The following is a 25,538-nucleotide window of genomic DNA, read 5'->3' on the forward strand; positions in this document are numbered from 1 at the left end:
ATGATCCCATAAGATTTGCAGTGCCTGGTGACTGCATAGATCACTTAGCTTGTGTAAGTATACTCTAAGATATTAACTCAGTGATGAAGTTACCTAACAATGAATTTCTTAGAATGTCTCTCTATTGTTATGTAATATGTGACTGAGGTTTATTACTTGTTTGTCAGATAATATCCATTCAGATGGACATGTGCATATTATCTAGTAAGCCAGAGGCTTCACAGATCTTTTGTGAGTATAGTGTAGAGGGATTAACTTTTTATATTTATGGAGATATTACTGAGATCTCCTCATCTCTGTCTCACCTTTACCTGACACAATATTCAGTTTGTATGAGAGAACCTATTTCATAAAAGAATTTGTAAGTTACTTTGTTTTATATCCTACAGAAAGAAGAATTATAATTGCATATTTTAAAAATGAGTTAAGGTTTAGATCAGCACTTTCTAATAGAATTTTCTGTGAAGGTTGAAGTATTTTATATCTGTGTTATGTAGTAGCAAAGCCACTAGCCACATGTGGCTATTGAGTACTTGAAATGTGGCTAGTGCAACTGAAGAACTGAGTTGTAAACTTTACTTACTTTAAATTTAAATAGACATATTGTGGCTAGTGGTTCCTATATCGAGCAGTATGGGTTTAAAGAATGGGTAGAAAAATGGTTATTAAAAGAGTATTTTCAGAACATTCTTCTCTCTCAATGACAGAACAGTTTCCAATTATAAACCAAGCCTGATAAGCCACAGAATCCTTGCACAAGAGTGGCTCACAGCCATTTAAGTTTCTCTCACAATTCACATATTGATCCTGAACTAAGATTGCTTTTTAACAAAGGAACATGTATGAAATAGTCTTCAGCACTGAGGCCTGTCTGGTGCAGTATGGTCATATTATAAAGTCCCTTGAATGGAAATGTTTTTGTTTTCCCTACTAAGGGCCTGTGGAAGACATCTGACCATTTAATATGAAATATGGGTCATAAAGAAAGTGTAGAGACCTTCATTGAGCCCAGCGATATTTGACCTCAAATTGTATCATTTGACATGTGGTAGATACGGTTTTCATATTGTTGGTGAATTCTCCAGCTAGTAGTCTTGTTTGGGCCAGCACATATACCTGCTCTTCTTGGCTCACTTGTAAATTATTTTTTTGACCTCTTTACAGAGAGTTAATTTCTCTTCCCTTTTCCTTCTTTGAGGATGTGACTACAAATCCTTTCCTGAAAAACAACAAAACCACACTTTGGCTTTAGCTCCTAAAGTTTTTTGATTGAAAACAACAGTTCTTTTGTCATAATTGCTACAATTTTGCTGTATTATAAGTAAGAAAAAGTTATAGATGAGAAGCTGGACTCAAAAGAGAAAGCAGGTTATAGCAAAGTTTGTATTCTTTTTGAGTGTTAGCCTTTGACCTACTCACTGGCTCCCACACCTGGGATTCCTAGCTTCTGTGAAGTTTTGTCATGTAGGTGGCACACCCATTCTCCATGATGACTGGTGTCCCATAATATAGAGGTATATATGAGTAAGGAAGTATCTTAAAACTTTTAAAAAAATTAATTCTTTTTTAAAGTATTTAAAAAGATTTTGCCGTGCTTTCCAAAAATTGCCTTCTTTCTCCTTATTACCAAATGCAGAAACTAAAGCCACTTTGCTATTTCAACATTTTATATAAACTAGCTATGCTTAATTCAAGTAAAAAGCCTTGAATTAAAGTTCACCTCAAAATCCTGCTGCTTAGCAAAGGTTGGACCAGAGTCCATATGTAATTTCATATGCAATTTGGATAGCAATTTGGATAGGTTGTCTCACAAATTTCTTTTTCCCTCTTTTTTTTTTTTTTAAAAGAATGTTCTTACAGTTCATCATTCAACTTCTAAGCCCCTTCTGTAGTGTAGAGATTTTTTTTTATGGAACCAAAATTAGGGCATTGATTGATACTAGTTGGTTTTAAAAACCATATTGCCCATGTCCTATCTAGATAGCAGACAGTTAATGGACAGTTTATAATAAACATGCATTGTGCATTGAATATTGTAGTAAAACAGATATTTAAACTGGCATGGAACTTATTCAATTATAAAAATTTGTAGCGGTCACTTTTTATAACAGTAGTAAAAATACTGTTATAATGATTTATCCTTATAAATGATTTATCATTTATAAATCATTATAATGATTTATCCTTGAGGTAGAATAGGCTATTTTATAGTTTTAATGTGTTTCTCTAGAGATTTATTATTAGTGTGGTAAAAATAATGGGAGAAACCAGGCAGCATCTCCACGTGTGATTGAAATTAACACCACCAGTGAGGGACAAATGGACAGTATGTCTTTTGGCATGATAAACCTGTGAAGGGCACAGCATCACTTCTATAGTATTCCATTTGATCCTAGTTGTAAGTAAACATGAGATGGATAAAAAATGAGGAACATGCTATGGAGAAAGAGAAAAGGTACTTACTGTGTTCTTCAAAAATGTCAATGCCATAATAGCCAAAATATAGAAACACTTCAGATTAAACAATACTAAAGAAATGTGACAACTAAATGCAATAGCTTGTCTTAGATTGGATTCTGTTTGGAAAGGGAGAATGTCATAAATACACTCTTAGGTCACTTTGCAAAATTGGAATATGGATAGTAACAAAAGTTGTATCATTGTTAAATTTACTGATGTTGATTACTGTACTTTATAGGGAAATAGCCTTATCTTTAGGAAATACATGCTGAAGCATCTCTTGGTAAAGGGCCATTTTATATATACATATATATATATATATATATATATATATATATATATATATATATAATATATATATATTTTTTCTCAGTGGTTCAGAAAAAAACATATGAATGGATGGATAGATAAATTATAAAGCAAATGGAGCAAAATATTAACTGTTAGTGAACCTTGGTAAAGAATGCATGGATATTCCTTGAACTATTATGTAATATCTAAATTATATTCAAGTAAAAGCTTCAAAGTATATCAATTGCATATTATGGCAGATTTGATTATTTTTTTGGGCCTTACACTTGAAGTGATACAGTTCAAACAATACCATCTTTGATTTATAATCAAGTCTACATTAGATGAATGATTACATCCTCCAACTATTCCTCATTTTTCACTGGATTGACCAAAAATATTCAAATAATAACACATCTCATAAAAATAATTTATGAATTCTTTGTGTAGTATAGTAAGTCTTGTTTTCTGGCTGAATCTAAGAGAGGTGAAGCTTTTCCATTATTGAAGTGTTATCACATTATATCTTTTGAGATGTTACTCAGCTTTCTGTTTTTGCTTTTTATTTACTCAAGAAACAGTGGTGATATTCTTCTGCCCTGTGTGTCAAGTGCTGTTCTGTACTTTGACAGTACTAAATGATATTGCCCATGTCATTATTTTCCTTGGATTAGGCAATGGTTTCTTAGATATGACCCCAAAAGCATAATCAACAAAAGAAAAAATAAGTAGGACATCATCAAAATTAAAAACTTTTCTTCAAAGTACACCATCAAGAAAGTAAAAAAACAACCAACAGAATGGGAAAAAAATTTGTAAATCATATAATTAGTAAGGACTTGTATCCCTTGAGAATATATAAAAACAATCTTTAACTCAGGAAGAAGACAAAATAGGGAAGGGGTTTAAATAGACATTTTTCTAAAAAAATATACAAGCAGAAAATAAGAACATGAAATGATACTCAACATGAGCATTCACTAGGGAAATACAAATCAAAATCACAGTTAGATCCTACTTCCCACCCAACAAGATGTCTATAGTTAAATGATGAATAATAGCAGGTGTTAGTAACTATGAGGAGAAATTGGAACCTTCATATATGCTTGTGGGAATATAAAAATGCTACATCCCTTTTGGAAAACAGCATGGCAGTTCCTTACAAGGTTAAACATGGAATTACCCTGCTACCTAGCAATTCTATTCTCAAGTGTATACTGAAGAAAATTAAAAAGATATGTCCATACAAAACTTGTGCTCAGATGTTTATAGTAATATAATTCATGTTAGTTTAGAAGTAGGAAAACTCAAATGCCCATCAACAGATGAATGGATAAACAAAATGTGATGTATTCATACAATGGAATATTTTTAGCTAGGAGAGGGAATGAAGTGCTAATACATACCATAGTCTGGATAAACTGTGAAAACATTACGCTGAGTGAAAAAACCAGATATAAAAGGCCAAATATTGGATGACTCTATTTAAATTAAATGTATAGAATTAGAAAATCCTAGAGATATGATACAGATGAGTGATTGCAAGTGACTAAGGGAGAGTATGGGGAGGTACTGCTAATGAGTATGAAAAGTTTGGAATTACAAAGCTGCACAGCTTTGCAAATATACTAAAAACTGCTGGATTGAACACTTATTTAAGACTAAATTTTATGGTGTATGAATTATATAATTTTATTAACCAATGTAATTTATTGTACTGCCAAAATAAAGGAGGAAAAACATGTTCATCTTGATATAATATGATAATTGTAACTTCCGTTTATTATAAAAACCTCAAAATAAGCCAAGTGTGGTGGCACATGTCTATTAGAATCCTAGCACTCAGGAGGCTGAGACAGGATGATCATGAGTTCAAGGCCAGCCTGAGCTACATAGTGATATTCTTTCACAATAAAGAAATAAATGAATGAATGAATGAATAAATAAATAAATAAACATTTAAAAACCATCAAAATACCAGAAATTGGAAGAACTTCCTCAGTCTGATACAGGGTACTCATGAAAACCTATAGCTACAATCAGTAATAAGTGAAACATGGAACACTTTCTACCACTGGGAGCAGGCAATGAGAGGGTTTATTCTCATTATTTCTATACAGTATTTTACTAGAATTTCTAACTAGTACAATAAAGCAAGTAAAAGAAATAAAAGACAAAATTGGAAAAGAAATAGTAAAATCTAGCTATTCTTATATGATCTAGAATGAATCTAACAAATGATATACAATATCTATCCACTGAGAATTATAAAACCTTGCTGAGAGAGATGAAAGAAAACCTAAATAAGTGGAGAAATATGCCTTGTTCTTTGATTGGAAAACTCAATAAAATTAAGACAGCCATTCTTTCCAAATTTATCCATAAATTTAAAGCAATTCTAACCCCAAAGTTCCAGAATTTTTTTTTATATCAGAAATTGACAAGGTGGGTTTAAAATTTATCTGGGCTCAAAAGACCAAAAATCGTATGTTCTCCCTCATATGTGGACATTAGATCAAGGGCAAACACAACAAGGGGATTGGACTATGAGCACATGATAAAAGCGAGAGCACACAAGGGAGGGGTGAGGATAGGTAAGACACCTAAAAAACTAGCTAGCATTTGTTGCCCTTAACGCAGAGAAACTAAAGCAGATACCTTAAAGCAACTGAGGCCAATAGGAAAAGGGGACCAGGAACTAGAGAAAAGGTTAGATCAAAAAGAATTAACCTAGAAGGTAACACCCACACACAGGAAATCAATGTGAGTCAATGCCCTGTATAGCTATCCTTATCTCAACCAGCAAAACCCCTTGTTCCTTCCTATTATTGCTTATACTCTCTCTACAACAAAATTAGAGATAAGGGCAAAATAGTTTCTGCTGGGTATTGAGGGGGGGAGCGGGAGGGGGCGGAGTGGGTGGTAAGGGAGGGGGTGGGGGCAGGGGGGAGAAATGAACCAAGCCTTGTATGCACACATGAATAATAAAAGAAAAATGAAAAATAAATAAATAAATAAATAAAAATAAAAAAAAATAAATAAAATTTATCTGGAAATCCAAAGGACCTAGAAATGCAAAAATCAATTTTAAAAAGATCAAAGTTGAAAGACTTTTCCTACTAGGCTTTTAAAATATTTTTTTTTTGGCTGTATTGGGGTTTGAACTCAGGGCCTCACAGTTGCTAGGCAGAGATGCTATCACTGGAGCCATACACCCATTCAGTCTTATACCAGACTTTTATGGCTCACCCTACAGCTACTGTAATCAAGGCAGTGTTCCCTGATAGAAGAGACAGTCAGTCCTTCACTCAGTGATCTGGAAGCTCTGACATCAGCAGCTATACCATCTCAGTATTCTGCAGTTCCACAGCAGCCAAAGGGAAGGAAATTACCAGATTTGCTGATGGAGTAAGATCTGCCAGACACTGCAGAAATGATAAAATATATTCTCAGAAATGCTGATGGAAACTTGTGTCTTAAGAAGAAATACAGTGTGGAGGTCTAAAATAATCACTGGAGACTTGAGTGCTGTTTGTCACCAGAGGAAAGCATTGTCTTTAAAATACTTACAAATTGGCAAATGATTGGGTACTCATCATCTGTAATAAAATATTATTTAAAAAATGAAAGAAAAAATTTAGATGGATACTGTATCTCCTCATATATGATCTTGGTCAGATTCTTCACAAGCTTACCTTATACTTCACTTTAATTAAAGTATATATATTTAAATGTTTGTTTGTTAATTTGCATTTGATTATCAAGCATTTCCAGTGTTAAACTGTGAAAAACATAATTTCTAGCAAACTATCATAGGTTTCCCATGTTTTTGCTTTTATTTCAGTCTGTTTAAAAGATGACAATATTTTTATTAAGCAGGAGTTCTGCTTCAGGGAGGTAATTTTTTTGAAATTGAATGAGAAACAGTGAAATAACCTTATTATGTATTCTTAATTCTCTTTTGTTTTCATTTATAAGGTTATTGGAATATAATTGGCTTTAATAAGTGTTCCCCACTGTTATGGATAAAACTACAACAAATGACTTTATGGTATTGAGACTAAGAAGATAACAAAAGGTTATTTGTAACCTGTATTAGAAAATGTATTAAAAGATGACAATGAATATAGAATAGAATTAATGCTTGAGTAGAAATTATAGTTCACTGCATTTGAGGGACATAAAGTTTTATTCTTTGCTTGATCTTACTATTTGATAGAGATTATATATGTAAATCTTGTTTTGTGTGGTCTAGTGAATGGAACCCACTACTTCACCCATGCTAAGCAAAGCCCTCTACCCCTCTATCCCTATGACCATTAACTTTCTCAAGCTTAATATCTGAAAGCCTCATAAAATCATCCTAAATATCTACCTAAATAAAACAGTTTATAAAACTTTAATAAGGTCTTCCTATACCAAGGATAAAGCCTCACAGAGCTAAATAAATTATCTTCTATACCTTTAAAAACAACTAGAAGAAAAACATTATGTTGTTGAGTGAATAAATCTAGATAAAAACGAGTACTTGGTAAATTATTCCTTTTATACTAAATTCTGGCAAAACTAAAAAATATGGTTATAGAAATACAAAAATACTCAAGAAAGAAGCGTGAGGGAATTGGGAAGATAATAGACGTGTTCTATATGGAAATTTTTCTATTTATGTTTTGGTTTTGTTTGTATATAAATTATCAGAGTTACCAAGCCCTTTATTTAACATCTATGCATTTTATTGTATGTAAATCATGTCTCTTTTTCTTGACAGTCGAAGAAAAAGATATTAGCAAGACCATGTATACAAAGGTAGTATGGTGAAGTGATTAATAGAATGGGCATCGGATTGGTCAGTCTTGGATTTCGATCCCAGAGTCCCTACTTTATAACCTGGGGCATGTTACCATTCTGAACCTCAGTTTTCTATCTTAAAAGAAGCAATGCTACTGTTGCCTTGATAGCATTCTGAAAATTAACTGAATGATGTGCTAAGTGTATGTATTAGATGCTACGTTAAATTCAGTGGTTGGTGGTGGTAGTAGAGGAGGTGGAAGTTGTAGAATGTCTTGGCCCCATCACACTGCACAGCTCCCCAGACCCCATTTACATGGTAATTGTGCTCCCAAAGGTGGCCATTTACATTCATTATGATGAGCTATACTTCCTGAATTTTATCATGCTCCTCTAGTGGAAATGGTAAAATTGGGTAAAATGTAATTCTAACTTATAAATGAACAAATTGACCAGTAAATTCAGAGATCTCAGAACAGGAAAAAAAAAAAAAAAAGGAGGGGGGGAGTTGAAGCAAGAAGAATATAGAGGTCTTCTACATACTGTAAGACCAGCTTGACAGTATCACCATAGCTTGTTATTTTTTAATGGAATCTAAGATTTGCCTGCAGCATTTCTGTTAAGCTCAACTTACCAAACAGTGTATCTGTAAGTGTAGGAGGAGGAAATATTGCTTAATAGCTCTTAATAAATTTCTCTCATGTTAACTTATGACTGACAGTCTCCTTGGATTCTACTGAGCATTGGGCAGTGGATTGCTCAGGGGTTGACCATGCAATTCTTAAAAGAGACTTCAGTCCCATGATAGTGACTGATGACATTTAGTCACTGAATGGATTTATTGGACCATACGTTAGATTTATCAAGAACCATCTAGATATAAGTTGGGCTTAACCTAAACCATATTTCAAATGCTTTGATAATGTAGTCCTGAGGCATCTGATCCCTGGCAGAAAGCTGGCTGCCTCGGGATGATAGGTTAGACACCACCAAAAAGCTATGTACTAAGAAAACATCCAAGACAGCTAAATTTGGCAAGTGTTCTAATAGACTTATAAGGAAAAGTGGCTAATCAGTGATTTTACTTGTGCCTTTTATGTTTGCCCAGAACTTCAAATGTAGAAAATTGTGTTCTTCTCAGTGCTTGTAGGGCTGCCAGTAGGATCCTGTTGGGTCTGTTTAGAAAGTCCTTTAGACAAATAGAAGAAGACTGCGTAAATTGAATATATGAAAAACAAACTGGGAGACAGAACTTCACTCAGCCTCAAGTTAATTTCTAAGTATAGTTGGTAATTTTATTTTTGCTTAATTAGTCTTACACCATCAGTTTGCTCCAAATGATTCATCTGACATTACTCCAAAGCAATAAATAGAACAACTACAAAGAGGGAATTCACTGTGTTGGCAAGAGTATAAATCTTCTCAGAGGTGTGAACCATATTTACTCAAGTAAATCTCATTTTAATCATGGCGTATGGTTAAATCTGTGAAAAAAAAATGTCTTATTACTTGGACTTGTAGATTTTCCATGTTAGCTAGGAAGTGAATTTTTTTGGCTATGGCAACATGAAAAATAATGAAAACACTAATTTCTTTACCTTCACATAATTGCACAGTTATATCACAACTGTAACCTTAACATTAGAGTGTCACTTTGTTACCTGCTAACAGCTATCATTTTAGGCAAACATGTGCCTTTCCAGGCAGACATCTGTCCGCTGTTTGCCCACAGGACCATAACTATAACAAGCAAATGAGACCAGTGTACTTGAGAATGATGGACTTTATTTTATATATTTATTTATTGTTTTTCTTTCTTTCTTTCTTTCTTTCTATCTATCTATCTATCTGCGGGGACTGGGGTTTGAACTCAAGACTTCACCCTTGCAAAGCATGATTGACCTTTTTACCTACAGTGAGTGAGTAATGATAGCATAATGATGTTTTCTTTCTTTTGGTTGGAAAACAGACAAATGATGGAAGGAATCTTTTTTTATTGTTTTTATTTTTTTTAATCTCAAGGTGAAAAAGTCTATAATCTTGGGCATGTCTTTCTTTTTTTGTGCTAATTTCCTAACTTGAAATGGTTTCTATGATTATAAATATTCAGTATCCTCCACTGATTTTGTGTTGTAACAACATTTGTTGCATTATTTTATTAAATAGGTAAGTGACAGGAGTGGAATCTACTAAGTCATAGTATTGTGTGGAAATACCAATGTCCACACAGGGCCAGGCGTATAGGAGGCATTTGACAGACAGCTCTTTAATATATAACTCCATGTGGAGGGCTCTTTAATATATGTCAGTATATTGTCAGTAAGGTTGTTTGGACACAAGATTTTATCTTCATTGTTCTTCCTGCCTAGTAACCTCTAGATTTGAGATAAAGAAATGGATTAATCAAATCAGCTGTTTAATTTTTTCTAAATTACATAAGACTGCATTTTATATAAAATTTTATACAAGATTTAAACATTTCAAATTTTATATAAAAGATATATATTTTTTCTCTTGATTTGTTCTTCCTATAAGAGCAGAAGATTTGACAATAATGAGATCAACTTCCTATGTGGCAGCCATTGGTTGGAACCTGTGGTAGTCATTCTGTTGGATTAAACCTTTGACAGTCCTGTAACTGGTCTGCTTCACAGGAATTTAAGACTGACCTCTATTGTAGATTTTGAGTCCTAAACTAAGTCTGCTAGAATACATTTTTATTTTATATCATTCATTCGAAAATAGTTTTTGCCTTTCTTAAAGTCTTCATCCTGGAAATCCAGGGATTAAAATTTCTTTATGATAGTTACAATGTATGATTTTTATGTCCTACATGTAAAGCAATACTGTACATTGGTGAAAACTTAACATTTTAGTATTAACTTATTGAGACACTTGACTGTGGTGAGCTCTTCTGTTTACATTCCTTTCCCATTCTTCTGGAGGCAGAAGTAAGTGGTGGGCACTGATGGTTTATTCTCATGTTCTTGAGCTGTCATCACAGACTGGAGTGCTGCAGTGTGAAATGGGTAAAAAGAAACTTAATTTAGCCTGGGGTTGCAATTAACATGTTACTATTTGGGGATGCTCAAAGTACTGAAAACAACTTTTTCTTAACTTGAAATGGAAAAACAAAATACTATTTTAAATATGCCTTCTATAACAGATGAGAAAGCCAGTAAGTCCCTGATTTGTTCCATTGATAGTTCTTATGGACATTAAATTTTGAGCAGTTAGAATCTACTAACTATATGCGCTCCATTAAAAATGTTACTGTATGTATTTTAAGGACAAAAATGAAAGGGCTTGTCAAGACAGTTTTTAATAGGTGGTTTGTAATAAGCCCAAATAGACCCTGAATAAAGCGTGTCAAATTCATGCAAATTTCCAGAGGCCCATGGTCAAAGAGACAGGCCTAATCTTTAAATGATGACCTCTGAGGTACAACAAGTTCCTTAATCTAGCAATTTATATTTTTATTCAATAGTCCATAGTTGGGGAAAAATAAAATTTGTGAGATTGTCATCATCAAAGATAACAAAAATGGCCAGGCACTGGTGGCTCACATCAAGTGCAGTGGTGTACATCTGTAATCCCAGCCCTCGGGAGACTGAGGCAGAAGGAATGGGAGTTCAAGGTCAGCCTGGGCTCCATAAGGACTCCCTGTCTCAACAAAATAAAACAAAAAAGTCAGGAAGCAGATGATTTTGACAAGAACTTTCTTCAGAGAGTTTGGTGGTGGTTTTTAGTTTTACCCCTCCAAATTCCTCACTTGACAGATCAACTGAGATTCTCAGGAAATAGTGCATTACACAAGTGGTAGTTTCATTCTTTATGATAGTTTAAACATTAGCCTTTCATTTCTTTTCAAGTACAAGATGCTCTTTTCAAACTGTAGTAAAATCTGTTATCTGGCATCTTACCAACCAAAAGACCACAACTGACATTTTGAATTTTCATCTACTACAAATTATCAGGGTGTTGAGACCTCCTTACATGGTTCTCTAGAAAGAGGAAACTGGGCTGCTGTATTTACCTAGAAACAGTAGCTCAGAGCCTCCCCTTATAGACCTGAAGGGAAACCTTTAGCATTTGTGCAGGGGATGGGGCCAGTTGTGCCTCAGTCTGCAGGGCTTAGCTCTCCTCATAGCTCAGCACCTTCTGCCCCTCCCCTAAGAAGAAATACTTGAGATATTTCTTCCTAATCTAAGGTCCCAAAGCTACAGAGTAGTGGAGCTAAGATTCAAACCACACAATCTTGATTCAGGAATTTAAACTTTTAATCACTTAGTTCTTAGAAGTGACAGAACTGGAGAGGTATATTTGGGAATTTGAACATATAAATGCTTTAAGAAAAATGGAATAAGATCAGCAAGGGAGTGATACAGACAGGAAACAAGAAACCTGAGTCCTGGTAACTCCTATGTTTATAAATTGCAGATAAGGGGGGAACCAGCAAAGGACACTGAGAAGTTGTTGACAGAGAGTTTGAAGGAAGACCAGCAGAGTATGTTACATTAGAAACCAAGTAATGGGGGAAGAAGGGGATAAAGGAGAATGATGAAGAGGATGAATACAACTACGACAAATTGTAAGAAATTCTGTAAATGTCACAATGTACCCCTAGTACAACAACAATTAAAAAAAAAGATAAATTTTAAGAGCAAACTTCAATAAATCTCAACCCTCACATAAAAAAAAGAAATGAGTTTCTGAGAAGAGGGCTCAGTTTTATCTGATGTCATTGCTGGGTACTGTGTGGGCATTTCAGTTACTGTGTTCATTCTTTTCTTAGCAGTGTGAAGTGGGAACATAGTTACATCTTCCAGATGATTCTAGAGCAGTAAGGCAAGTGAGAAAAGGATATAGATTAATTGCTCAATTAATTATGCTACATTATACACTCATAAAATCACCCTACCATGTAATTTGGAAAGTAAAGAAAATGGCAGGGGAGAATAAAAGTCCAGTCCTGGTCCTAAATGAGTCCTCCTAATGCAGTGAACTGCTCCACATTTACTATTAACATTGTGCAACTGTGATTTTTTTTTTTTCACAATTGTGTAAAACACAAATGATACATGCTTTTTTGTTGTTGTTCAGTACTGGGGTTTGAATTCAGGATCTCAGGCTTGCTAAGTAGGTGCTCTACAATTTGAGTCTGTCTGCCAGCCCTTTTTTTGTTGGATACTTTTGAAATAGGGTCTCACTTTTGTTTCCTGGGCTGGCCTTGAGGTACAATCCTGATCTCTGCCTCCTGAGTAGCTAGGATTACAGGCTGTGAGTCACTGGTGCCCAGCTTATTTTTTTAATTCAGTATTTCCTATAAATAATTATATGTTCCTCTTAAAATATTTTCAAAATGAAAATTAAAGACTATTTTTTAAATCAGAGTAAAGAGTATAAAAGGTCTCTACAATGTCAGTACACATGATTAACATGTTATCAGGTATATACTTACATATAAGTATGTAAATACATAAATACAAAAACAAAACAGGTTTTGTTCTTGAAGAGATGGAGCACAAGATCCCAAATGTCTGCAAAAAATTCAATGTCCTGTTTTGTGTTACAGTGGGCCTTGGTAGGTGGTCAGAGATCATCCTTAAAACATGATTTAAAGGTTAGTTTGAGTCTAAGAAGAAGGTGAGATAAACTCCTAGGACCAATTGTGATTCTAATTCATTCTTAGAAAGGCTAATTTAAAAAAAAAAAAAAGGTCTATACTGTGGGTTCTAGGAAAATTTGGACATGGAATTAAAAAAAAACTTTTAAATAACATTTACAGGGACATTCTAATGTAAAACTAAATAGTCCATCAGAATCAGACGGGACCCTGAATATAATTGAGTCATTTTTTTTTTAACTATAAGAATGTTGAAACCCAGAGAGCTAGTGACTACCCCATCTACAGACTATCTAATCCATCAGCAGCACATTTAAGGCTCAAGCCCAGCTCTGATTAGTTTCATATTGATTTTTTTTTTAAAGTTGAACCCTACCTAGAGATTATGTTGAAATCGATTGTTAAATTTTGTGGCAGTAGCTTTTCTAAGCAAGCCCAATTTCACGCTGAAAAAGTGCTTTGTCATAAACCTACTTCAGTGAAAGGTCTATCTCTTAACAGAGCTAGATTTAGAACCTGTCTTCAGGCTAGGGTTTTGTGGGAGTAAAGGGAGCCCTAAATTTAGAGTCCAGAGCTTTTCATTCACATCTCAGTTTTTCCACTTCCTCTCTAACCATAAGCAAACCACATAACCATTCTAAGTCTTGCTTTTCACCTGAAAAAATAGGTTATAGTATACATCTTTCTACCTGAGGTGATATTTTGAGAAGATCTTATCATGCAAAAGCACTAGGGAAATTAAAGGATTATGTAAATAAAGGGAGCTGTTATTTTTATTAAGATTCTCACAAGGAGTTAGTTTCTGTACCCTACAAACACATAATTGCCTCAGAGCAAGATCCATGTGTATATCATTCTTCTGTTGCTCCATAATAAGTACAAAGTAAATATTTACTAAATGGTGGAGAGCTTTTATCACCTTTAGTAAAAGAGAATCTTCATGATAACTTTCTATGTGAGTGTGTGTGGAGGGAGGATAATAATTACTATAGGGTTTGCCACATTTATGTGGGCTACCTCATGGGGCTTTTAAGCTAAAAATAGGAGGGAACTCTTGTCTGATGTTGCCTGTAACTGAAGTGTGGTGTCAGTAGGCATGGTAAAAGAAGAAACCAAAGTGGCCGGGAGACTGGAACAACATGCTGTTCTCATCAGACAGCATTTTAATCTTATTTTAAGGCTCCTTGGACATGATATTTATATGTGAGAACAATAGAACTTTTCTATTTTCTACAAGGCAACCTTTATGTTGCCTTATTTCAGTGTTAACAATGAAACTCACCATAATGCTGTCTTTGTGTTTTGTGCCCATTTGTCAATGGATCTTTCACAGCATCCTTGCTTTAAATGTGGAAAACGAGGTAGGAGCAACATACGGTAAAATGAGTAGCATATGGCATTAATTTCTCATTTTGTTGGTATTTCTGATTTGTTAGGTTGAGCTTGGAATTTATGTCTTCAGATTGTTCTAGCCTGTTTATTACTTTTAATTTAAGACAATGATGGAATAGAAGTAAATACTTATTTTTGGATTCATTAACAATGTATGTTAAAGCATCAGAGGGTGTTAAAAACCTGAGAAGTGCTGTGGAGATAATCGCACTCAGTCTTCACTTTACATTGCTCAGTAGCACACAGGCTTAGGAAGTGAGCAGCCACATCTTTTGAACTATAGCTAGTGTGCTTTTATTCTATAAAATATACACATTATTCCAGACTTTATTAAGAATGTTCATTTGAAATTGTCAGCTAGTAGAGTACATCTGCTTTCAGGATGAGGTCTGAAAACCAAACTATTTTTAGAGTAGTTAACTACATTCCAAGGTCTAATGCTGCACACAAAGAATGTTCAGAATATACTTTTTTACAAGTTGTGTCTCCTTGAAAGACAGCTTTTGAAAGCAATGGGCAGAAACTTCTGGGAAGCGGATGCGGGTGGCAGTGTCTCCTGATTCAGTTCATTAACAGAGAGAGAAAAAAATAGAGCCCACAATAGAAGAAGCATGACAATGCAAGCTAACCAGACACACTTTCCCAGCCCTTCATTCTGGAATCAGTTGTTTAAGATCATGTCTGTGCCAGTAAAAGAATCCCAACAGTCACTATTACCATATCAGGTAAGAATTCACTATGTGAGGATATAAAGTGTACTCAGCCCACAGTGCAGTTTCATAACCAAATTCATGTTGCCCTAGTAGCACAGTAATACAGAAGAGAAACTTGACCTGGAATTAAATGGGCTTTTATTCTATAAAACATGCAGGCTGGTTTCCAGTGGCTCATGCCTGTAATCCTAGCTACTCAGGAGGCAAAATCAGGAGAATCACAGTTCACAGCCAGCCCAGGCAAACAGTTCACAAGACCCTATCTCAAAAATACCTAACACAAAAAGGGTTGGTGGAGTGGCTAAAAGTGTAGGCCCTGAGTTCAAGCCCCAGTACTGCAAAAACAAACAAAAAACACATGCAGATTATTCCAAAATATATTTAGATAGTTTGTATGTCACTGTTAGTATATGAAAAATAGAAATTATCTAGGACTCAACTACTGAAAAATAAGGCAGAATTAACAATAGAAAAGAAAATGGTAGAAAAAAAGGGATATCTGCCTATTCAAAAGTACATGGTAATGTAAAATTGAGCTTAACATCCTCACATCTTACTAGACTGGAATCCTGCTTTCTAGAAGGGAAAATGCCCATATAACCAAGTTTACCCTAGTCTTTTCCATATTTCTGCTAGTGTTAAATTAGCCAAACTTGTATTACTACAGCATAACACAACAGACACACAGGGCATATGGCCTCAACATGATCACTATTTAGGTTGCTGGTGCTCTGATGGTACCTATCTGGAAGAGGATAGTGGGTTTACTTGGGTACAATTATGTACAACAAATGAATGGATAATGTCATATCATACTATTTCTGTATTTTCTCTTAGTCTTGGGAAATATACTGACTTTCATTTTCAGAGATATAGGATCAATACCATCTTGATTATTTAATTTATACAAACCTCTTCAAAAAACAAATTATAATAAAAAATAAAAATTAAGAAATAGTCTCATTTACAGTTTTTTCTTTTTCAGTCTCTCCCACACAAACCTAGTTCTCCCTTCACATTTTAAAAAATCCTTAATTACCAAACATGTGAAACTCCTACCATGTGCAGGTTATCTTGTAGGTGCTAAAGAGAAAGCAGACAAAACTCTTTGTTCTCATGAAGCTTATATTCCAGTAGGAAAGATGGAATGAATGAGATAAATAAGCAAAACAGATGGATGATTAAATGCTGGTAAAGATAAGGTAAGCAGAAAGGCTGGTAGTAGTGAAATTTAGGTGGGTGGCCAGGATAAACCTTCCTGAGAAGCTAGCTTCTGGTAGAAGTGAGCAAGTAAGCCATGCTGGAAGGAATAACTTCCTGGAGCAAGAAGAGCACATGTAATGGCTTGAAGCAGGGGGCTGCTGCATGGTTGAAGAATGGCAAGGAGGGTAGAGCAGGAGATATTTCAGCTCAGAGTAGGGAAGCCTCAAGCTTATGGAACATTTGCTGGCTATCACTTTGAATATCAATGATGGTCTGAAGTGTGTCCTCCCATATTTGTACTTTTGTATCCATTAATGGTTTTCTGTTAATTTTGTATGGCTATATTTGTCCTCCCATCAATGTTCCGTGTTATTAGAAGGCAAATTGTCAGCACTCTACTACTTTAGTTTTCTGCTGCACCCAAGCATGTTGAGCAGATTGTTTCTGAATCTGAAAAGATTAGTAATACAGCAAGCCTTTAGCAGTTAGCAGTTGTTAGCTGTTTTGTCACAGCAGCATCAGAAATGGACCTAAAAATGTCCATTATGTTCAACTTTACCTTTTGGCAGGCAGCTATTTTTTAAAATTAAAGCATCTTACTCTATTTTTGTAAATGAACAAACTTCAAATACAAGTTCCCATTTTAGGGATACCTAGTAGCCTATAATAGAGATTGTGTTGCACAATATTTTGTACTGTGGCTTTATGTTTGTTAAGTAGTAATATCTAAGATTTATTGAGACATGCTGTCTTTGTATACACTGTCTCATAGTCTTTATTAACCTTATGATAAGTGCTACTATTTTAGCCATACATGTGGGAGCTTGAGAAATTAAGTAATCAGCAGAATTCACACAATAAGTACAGGGGCTTGTATTGAACCAGTATTGTTTAAGATAACAACAGCTGCTATAACAAGCAAACCCCCAAATGCATAGTCCCCCAAACACAAAATGTGTTTCCCATTCACATAAACATACAAAACTGAGGTTTCTGATTGGCAAAAGGCTCTCCTCCAAATGGTGATATGTGGCACCAGGCATTGTCCATCTCTCAAGCTCTACCATCATCAGACAGAACATAGAGAACAGTCCATAGGAAGATTATCTGTCAGGTCTTGGGATAGTCATCATACTCCACTGACCTGATTTCAGTCACATGACCATACCTACCCACAAAAGAGGCTGGGAAATGTAGTCTAGCTGGTTTTCCAGGAAGAATGGACAGCCAAGAACTTCAGGCATTCTGATTCTGCAGACCAAGCTCAACTGTTAGGATGTCTCTGTAGATTAACTTTAAAATTGGATATAATGTGTGGTTTAGCCACTGGCTGATAAATATACCTCCATTCTGTTTTGAAATGCTTATAAGTCTCCACTGCCAAATGTTTTTCCACAGTCATTGTTCTATTTATAAATGTCTGAAGTATCTTGCTTCAAGTTTTCTATATATATACTTGTGGGGGGTGGTACTGAGGAAGTTTCTTTTTTTTTTTTTTTAAAGAAATCCTTACAATCCTTTTGAATTGTAAAACTTGTGAACAAAATACTTCTGAGAGACTATTTTCCATTTTATCTGTCTAGATTTTGTTTTCCTGAGGCTACCAAAGTAGGATAATGACTTAAGAGTCTTTCCTCAACTCTCATGGATGACCTTAGTCTCCTAAAAGTGGAAATATGGTCATATGTGCAAATAGAGAGGCATAGGATTAAAATATAGCCACTAAATAAAGGCTTAGAGACTTTTAAAATAAAACTGTGTTTGTAGCTCTCCTAGATACCACAGGAGAGCAACTATTAAGATTGTCTTAAAAGATTTTAAAATGTGAATGTGAATGATAGTAAATCTCAGGTATCATTTAGATTAGTTTATCAAGTAATTATATAATTCCTTTATTTTTTTCTCACTTTAATATTCTCATTTTCTAATCCTCAAGCTAAATGTATTTGGTTTTTTAAAGAGATATAGCTCTAAGAAACTGAGTAGTCAGTTTGGTTTACAAGTTACAAGTTTGGTTTACAAGTTACAAGTTCTTCAAGAGAATTAACTCAAGGATCTGCCTGCCACTCAAGGAATTAGCAAGAGAATTACAGCTACAAGGCCACTGGATTCCACTGATGTGAAGCTGTTTACATCTGAGAGATCTAAAACACCCTCATTATTTTAATAGCATATTCAATGAAAAAGTGGAAATTTTAGTCAGTCTATACTTTAAAAAAATCTAAGAAGAATATTTACTATGGCAAGTTAGTTTGATTGACTTTTGAACCAAACCAATTGGTCATATCAACTAAAACACTTGGTGTTTGTTTATATACATAAACAGAGCCCTGGAGGTCATATTTTAGTCACTTATCTACCCATCCAGCATTTCTGTGTCAAGCACAGGTACAAGGAATGCTGAGTTGTGTGTAAGACAAGCTCCTAGCTCCAGCTGGCTTTCAATTAAACCTACACTAAAAACAAATCAAGACCAAGATATCACTCAATGAGTGGGCCCAAGTGGATGCTGTAAAAGCTAGAAGAAGAGATTCTAGGCAGAATTGGTGACCTGATCAAGGAAGTCTTTCCTTAGGAAAGAACTATATGATCAGGACATATGGTAAGATGACCCCAAATGGATCAGTCATGCTGCATTTTCATATATCATTTTCATGTGTTGATTCTCATCGGTTCTAAATTCCAGTAAGGTTGCACTGCTATTTAGTTATAAAGGTGCTTTGTTAACTTCCTTTGCTGAAAGATACCCTAGAGTGTAACAGTCCTTAGACACTTAATATAAGACATGCTATTGCAGTTTTACTGATTGATTGATTGATTGATTGATTATGGTGCTATGGATCAAACCCAGGGCCTTGCAAATGCTAATTTGTTTTTTATTTGTTTGTTTGTTTTTGTTTTGAGGCAGGGTCTTGCTCTGCTTTGTAGCCCAAGCTGGCCTTGAATTCACAATCCTACTGCCTTGGCTACCAGAGTGCTGTGATTACAGGCATGCACCAAAATACCGGCTTTGTATAATTTTGCATGATTTTGAATGTTGACTTCCAAGTTCATTGTAACAAAAGAGGTGTACTTTTAGGCTCAAGAGAAACTCAAACTCACTGCTCTTAATAAAACAAAAAATTTTTGGACATAAACACACATGATACATTTGAAGAGAACTTCCACTGTTTATATGATTTGATGGCTTATTGAAATCTCCACAGAAAGCTTCAAGTACATCTTGACTATTATTTTTCAGACCAAGGTCACTTATTTTCTGATGAATCAGAAAATCATGTTGATGGATGAAACTGATAAAGGATTGACATTTGGTTAATTAACCATTTTATTCTCCTCAACACCAACATCACAAAATCCCCCTGAATTAGATAGCGATTAAGGGAGGGAAGAGAGACTCATGAGAAGTTAATTGAACAACTAGTTTGTTCAGTTGAGAATTTCTGTTTTATGTTAATAGCTCAACTTTTACAAATCCTAATGTGTATTTGTAGCATTCTGCTCAAGAACTAATAAATATCTCCAGGCCACTGTGTTCTTTTCTATTCCCATTTCTTCCCCCACCTTTTTAAAACCTAACTTTCCCTGACACTTTGTGGTTTAATTCAACTTATTTGGCTAATTTTTCATCATAAACTTGATAGGGGTAGGAGTGTTAGAGGCAAGTTTGGATTGGGCATTTGTGTTTTTGTAAACCTCAGAATTGCTACCATCTCCTAGTCCATGGAACAGGAGTTTCCTCCTTCCCATTCTGGGTCTTTTCCTGGGTCATTAGGAAGTCTGATTAACACTCCCTGGTCAATTTGTAGGCTGTCTGCTTGGACATATTGTCATCCCCATTCTCTTGTCTCCACAGCCTCTGGCAACTACCATTTTCTTTTTTTAATTTTTTAATATCTTTACTCGCTGGAATTCTTTCTAGATATTAATCATGTCTTTCTAAGATTAATGATGAAAACTGGAATTTTTTGTTAAAACATCTCATTCTTTACAGTGCTAAAATGAGAATGAGAGAAATGTGGAAAAATTGAACTGTTCTTGGGAATGTGATAGGCTAGATAACACACACACACAGCAATAACAATGATAACCTAATAAAAAACATCTGATCTCTATGTTATTTTTTAAAAACACATTTTCTTTTTTTAGTACTGGTGATTGAACCCAGAGCCTTGCACTTGCAAGGCAAGTGCTCTTCCACTTGAATCATGCCCTAAGTCCTTTTGTTTTTATTTATTTTTTTTTCTTGTTAACTTTCCTTAGGCTGACTTCAAACTAGTGATCTTTCTGTATCCACCTTTCAAGAAGCTTGGATAATAGGCATGTACTACCACACCCACTCTGGAAACTATCATTCTACTTTCTGTGTCTATGAATTTGCCCATTAGGTGCCTCATATATGTAGAACTGTAGAACTTTTGTTTTGCTTCTGGTTCATTTTACTTAGCTTAGTGCTTTTGAGGTTCACTCATGTTGTAGTGTATATCAGAATTTCTTGCCTTTTTAAGGCTGAATCATCACTTCGTATCCCACATTTTAATTTGTCTACCTATTCTTCATTGATAAACATTTGGGTTGCTTTCACCCTTTGGCTCTTGTGTATAATGCTGCTGTGAACATTGGTGTTCAAATGTCTTAGTCACTACTTTCACTTTTGAGGGGGTTATATACCCGTATGTGGAATTTTGGATCATATGATAATTCTATCTTGAAGTTTTTGAGGGCCCACCATGCTGTATTCCACAGTGGTTCTGCTTTTTTGCTTCATCTTTGTCATAGCTGCATACATGTGTTTATGACTAGAGAATGAGAGTAGGGATAAAATTGGGGGCTGAGTGCCATGCTTGTAATCGTAGCTACTTGGGAGGCTGATATCAGGAGGATTATGGTTTGAGGCCAGCTAGGCAAAAAGTTCATGAGATCTCTTGTTAACACAAAAAAACTGGGTGCGGTAGCATGTGCCTGTCATCAGCTATGATAGGAGGCATAAAATAGGATTATAGTCCAGGCTATCCTGTGGGGGTGGAGGTAGTGAGAACCTATCTCCAAAATAACCAGAGCGAAAAGGGCAGGAGGCATGGCTCAAGCAGTAAAGTGTGTGTCTCGAAAGCACTGAAGCCCTGAGTTCCAACCCCAGTTTTGCTAGGAAGGAAGGGAGGGAAATTGACTGAGAGACTTCTACTTAGCATCTTTTTTGTCTAGTAAGATATTTTTAAAATGCTGATAGATTATGCCTGGGGAGAAAAATTCTAACCTCATGTTAATGAATTACTGAAAGAGTAAAAATGACCTCATCAATACTGAATTCTGAGAATTGTGGAATCTGAGCATTCTATGCCAAGGATTGCTGAAGAGCAGAAACAACCACTTCCTCTTGTAACTCCCCTTCTGAGATTAATAAGGCATCACAAGAAACAAAATAGCCATAAGTTTGTTTTACTATGGATTTCTCAGATATGATATATCCATGTTGTAAGGGCCAAGTTTAGCTATCACATGTCGTAATGAGAACAGATTCTGGAATATGGTTTCCTGAGACATGAATCTGGTGAGGGAACTCAGGGATATTTGGATCCTGACCACAGAAACCTGCCTCACCCTAATTCACACTCCAAAGTCAACACACCTCTTCTCTGGACATTACAGGTTGCTTCTTGATTTGCACACAGAAAAATTAAGTTCTCAAAGAATATTTCCTATTTTCCAAACCTTTCCAAATTGTTGACCTGTGTCAGCCATTCTTGTTGGACTTGTGCAGTTAGACTCCCACCCTCAAATGACAAACCAACTAGCTTGTTATTCAATCTAATATACATGATTGCACTGGGTGCTGGTGGCTTATGCCTGTAATCCTAGCTACTCAGGATTGGTGGTCAAGGCCAGCTCAGACAGGTAGTTGGTGAGACCCTATCTCGAAAATACCCATCACAAAAAGGGCAGGTGGAATAAATGGATGGAATTGGAGAACATCATTCTGAGTGAGGTTAGCCTGGCCCAAAAGTCCAAAAATCGTATGTTCTCCCTCATATGCAGACATTAGATCAAGGGCAAACACAACAAGGGGATTGGACTTTTGATCACATGATAAAGGAAGAGTACACAAGGGAGGGGTGAGGATGGGTAAGACACCTAAAAAACTAGATAGCATTTGTTGCCCTCAACGCAGAGAAACTAAAGCAGATACTTTAAAGCAACTGAGCCCAATAGGAGAAGGGGACCAGGAACTAGAGAAAAGGTTAGATCAAGAAGAATTAACCTAGAAGGTAACACACATGTATAGGAAATCAATGCAAGTCAACTCCCTGTATAGCTATCCTTATCTCAACCAGCAAAAACCCTTGTTCCTTCCTATTATTGCTTATACTTTCTCTTCAACAAAATTAGAGATAAGGGCAAAATAGTTTCTGCTGGGTAGAGAGGGAGTGCAGGGGATGGAGGGAGAGGGAGGGGGTGAGGATGTAAGGGATGGGGTGGGGGAAAGGGGGAGAAATGACCCAAATATTGTATGGACATATGAATAAAAAAATAATACGTGAAAGATGAAAGTTTTAATAAAAGGAAGACTAATAATAAAAAAAAAAAGGGCAGGTGGAATGGCTCAAGTGGTAGAGTGCCTGCTTAGCAAGTATGAGGCCTTGAGTTCAAACCCCAGTACTGCAATACATACATACATACGTGCATATGTGTAATTATATATATAAACACATTCATTTTTGGTTGTGTAAAAGCATGTCAGTTCTACCCTAGGTTAGCTGTGGCTAACCTTACTCTGTGAACTTGAACTCACCATGATTCAGTCCTTAGAAAAAGCTTTTTTTAGAGAAACAGAATTAGAGATTAGTTGAAGGTTATGTAGCCCCTCTGTTCTTCTTAGAGACTCTTGACGGTTACCTATCTCTGGGTTAAGCCAGATTACCAGAACAAGGAATTCCTGGCTGACATTTTCCTGACCCCTGTGGAATGGCATTTACAACATCTTCCACTTGGGCCTCCAGCTTTTTGTCTCCTTTTAGTGATGTTGACACTCAGACCTACATAGGTCCCTATTGTGTAGTGGATATCTTTACTCATCCACAATACCCAGCACTCTCTTTCTGAAGACCCACAGAAGTGGCTTCCTGGCTTCAGTCCCAGAATAATTTCTTTCACCTGAGCAATTGGTTGGCTGTGCTCCTGTCTACCACATGAACCACCTACCTCATTGCGACCACAAGGACACTGAGAGGCAGGGCAGCAGTCTGCCTCTAGCACAGAACTCCTTGACTAGATTTTGTGTGTTAACTTCTCTCCTGTATTTACCTTATTTTGTATGTTCTTGCTTTTATTTTATATCATTTCTTCACTTACTATAGGTTATTGAATTATGTGAATTTTTATAAGCTAGGTAAGTACTTTAAGGAATAAATTGGGATATAAGCATGAGTTAAATACTCTGTTGTTTTGAGCATTTAGTGAACAAAAAGTTTATAAATTATTAGTTTTTAGGTAGCTGAAATGTTCTTAATACAGCTGGCATCAAAATCAAACCTGTTGTGAATATGACTAAACTGTATGGTTTTCACCGTTAGGGGTCTTGACAGACTTGGTCACCTCAGCCCCTAGCAGGGCTGCTGCCATGGTTGGGATACAGCAGATGTTCAGTAAATATTCCCTGAGCAATTTACCATCATCCAGGTCTGCAGATGCTCAGAAACAAAGTGAAGACACAGTGCTCTGGAGTTTGCTCCACTTTTGTCACATGTGGCACCTCTGACACTCTTCTTTCTCCTTCTCTGCAGACTCACATTTCAAGACTCCCTCCTGGTGCAGTGGCAGGACAGTCAGTTGCAATCGAAGGTGGGGTTTGCCGCCTGGAGAGCCCTGTGAATTGACCTTTCAGACTGAGTTCCAACTGTCTGAGAGACATTTCAGAACCTGAGCTTTTTGGATTTTTAAACTGAAGTTGGATGTTTTACCTTCCTTGTTTTATAGTTCCTATTGCAACTTCGTGCACTGCTTGGGACTCAAGTGCTGCTATAATTGGCACTTAGTGTGACGTATGGGCCTTTGGTGGGTGAGCAGGACAATGTGTGTGGGTGTGGGTGTGAGTGTGTGGGTGCTTGTTTGTGCAGCGTGTGCTCCTTCTCCCTTGATGAAATAGAATCTCCTCATTGTGTACCTAAGACTGGGAATGATCAAATCATCTTTACAAAATGTGTGCTTTAAACTGTTTACAAGTAAAACCTAAAGTTGCAGGAATCACTTTTTATTTCATAAGGAGGTACCAACCATCACTGGTGTAACATGTCCGGATTAAGGAGTAAATGTACTTGTTTAAATGGTGTGACAGTGATAGTGCTCCATTTAATAACAGTGATAAGTAATAAGGTGTTTTTATTTGTCAACCAGTTTAAGTAGATCCTGTGGTAACTTAAACTGTTGTTCTCATCCCTTATATGGGGCATTTTTCTTTAACAAAGAATGGTTTCAGTGAAACAATCTAGCAGAGAATTAAGGTCAGAACCTTTTTAAATAATAATCTTATCGATAAAGTTTGTACTTCTTTCCTCAGCTTTTTTAAGCTTGAATATTGCATAGCTTCAAGCTGTATGTACTATAATGAAAGAATATGTAAAGAGAACATACAGTAATGCACAGTCCTTAATTTGTGTATAATGGAATGTTATTTACAATGTAATACTGTAAATAAGAAAGCAAAGTTTATGGAAAATTCAATATTATCTTTGTTTCTTGTTTAAATATATTTTTAAGATAAAGGCACAAAAAATAAAAGAAACATATTACTGGATATAGTGTGTGTCTCCTCTTCTCAGATAATAAATTATCCTTTGAATCCTAGATTTTAGACCTATGTTTTATTTTCTTTTTAAAAAATATTTCTTCAGAAGTCATAACCATGATCATGTTGCTGTCTTGTTTCCATGAAGCTGTGATAGACACTCAAGATCAAAGTTCTTGCCACATGATTGAATCCTGAATATGCAAACCCCTAAAATCCATTGCAATTTGATAAAAGTAACAAAGAGAAGAAGTGAGGACACTTGGCTTTGAAAAACTGTAGTACA

At 35.6% G+C, this 25,538-nt stretch overlaps 1 protein-coding gene and 1 long non-coding RNA gene across 5 annotated transcripts in view; one reads left to right on the forward strand and one right to left on the reverse strand.

Annotated features, from left to right (window-relative positions):
* Tasp1 (taspase 1) overlaps positions 1-25,261 on the forward strand; it is a 257,045-nt gene extending 231,784 nt beyond the window's left edge. For all 4 annotated transcript variants that reach the window (XM_074074333.1, XM_074074332.1, XM_020166619.2 and 1 more), the window contains one exon: positions 24,252-25,261. In XM_074074333.1, the coding sequence (XP_073930434.1) occupies positions 24,252-24,344 (93 nt within the window). In that variant the 3' untranslated portion in view covers positions 24,345-25,261. The remainder of the gene's footprint in view (positions 1-24,251) is intronic.
* Positions 8,809-17,845, reverse strand: LOC141423363 (uncharacterized). The gene is made up of 2 exons (XR_012448168.1): positions 17,646-17,845; positions 8,809-10,552 (listed from the first exon to the last, which is right to left on the reverse strand). It is a non-coding gene; the product is annotated as an uncharacterized lncRNA (long non-coding RNA).
* Positions 25,262-25,538: the final 277 nt, after the last annotated feature.

This window comes from Castor canadensis, chromosome 5, assembly GCF_047511655.1.
Source record: "Castor canadensis chromosome 5, mCasCan1.hap1v2, whole genome shotgun sequence".
NCBI classification, from domain to species: domain Eukaryota; kingdom Metazoa; phylum Chordata; class Mammalia; order Rodentia; family Castoridae; genus Castor; species Castor canadensis.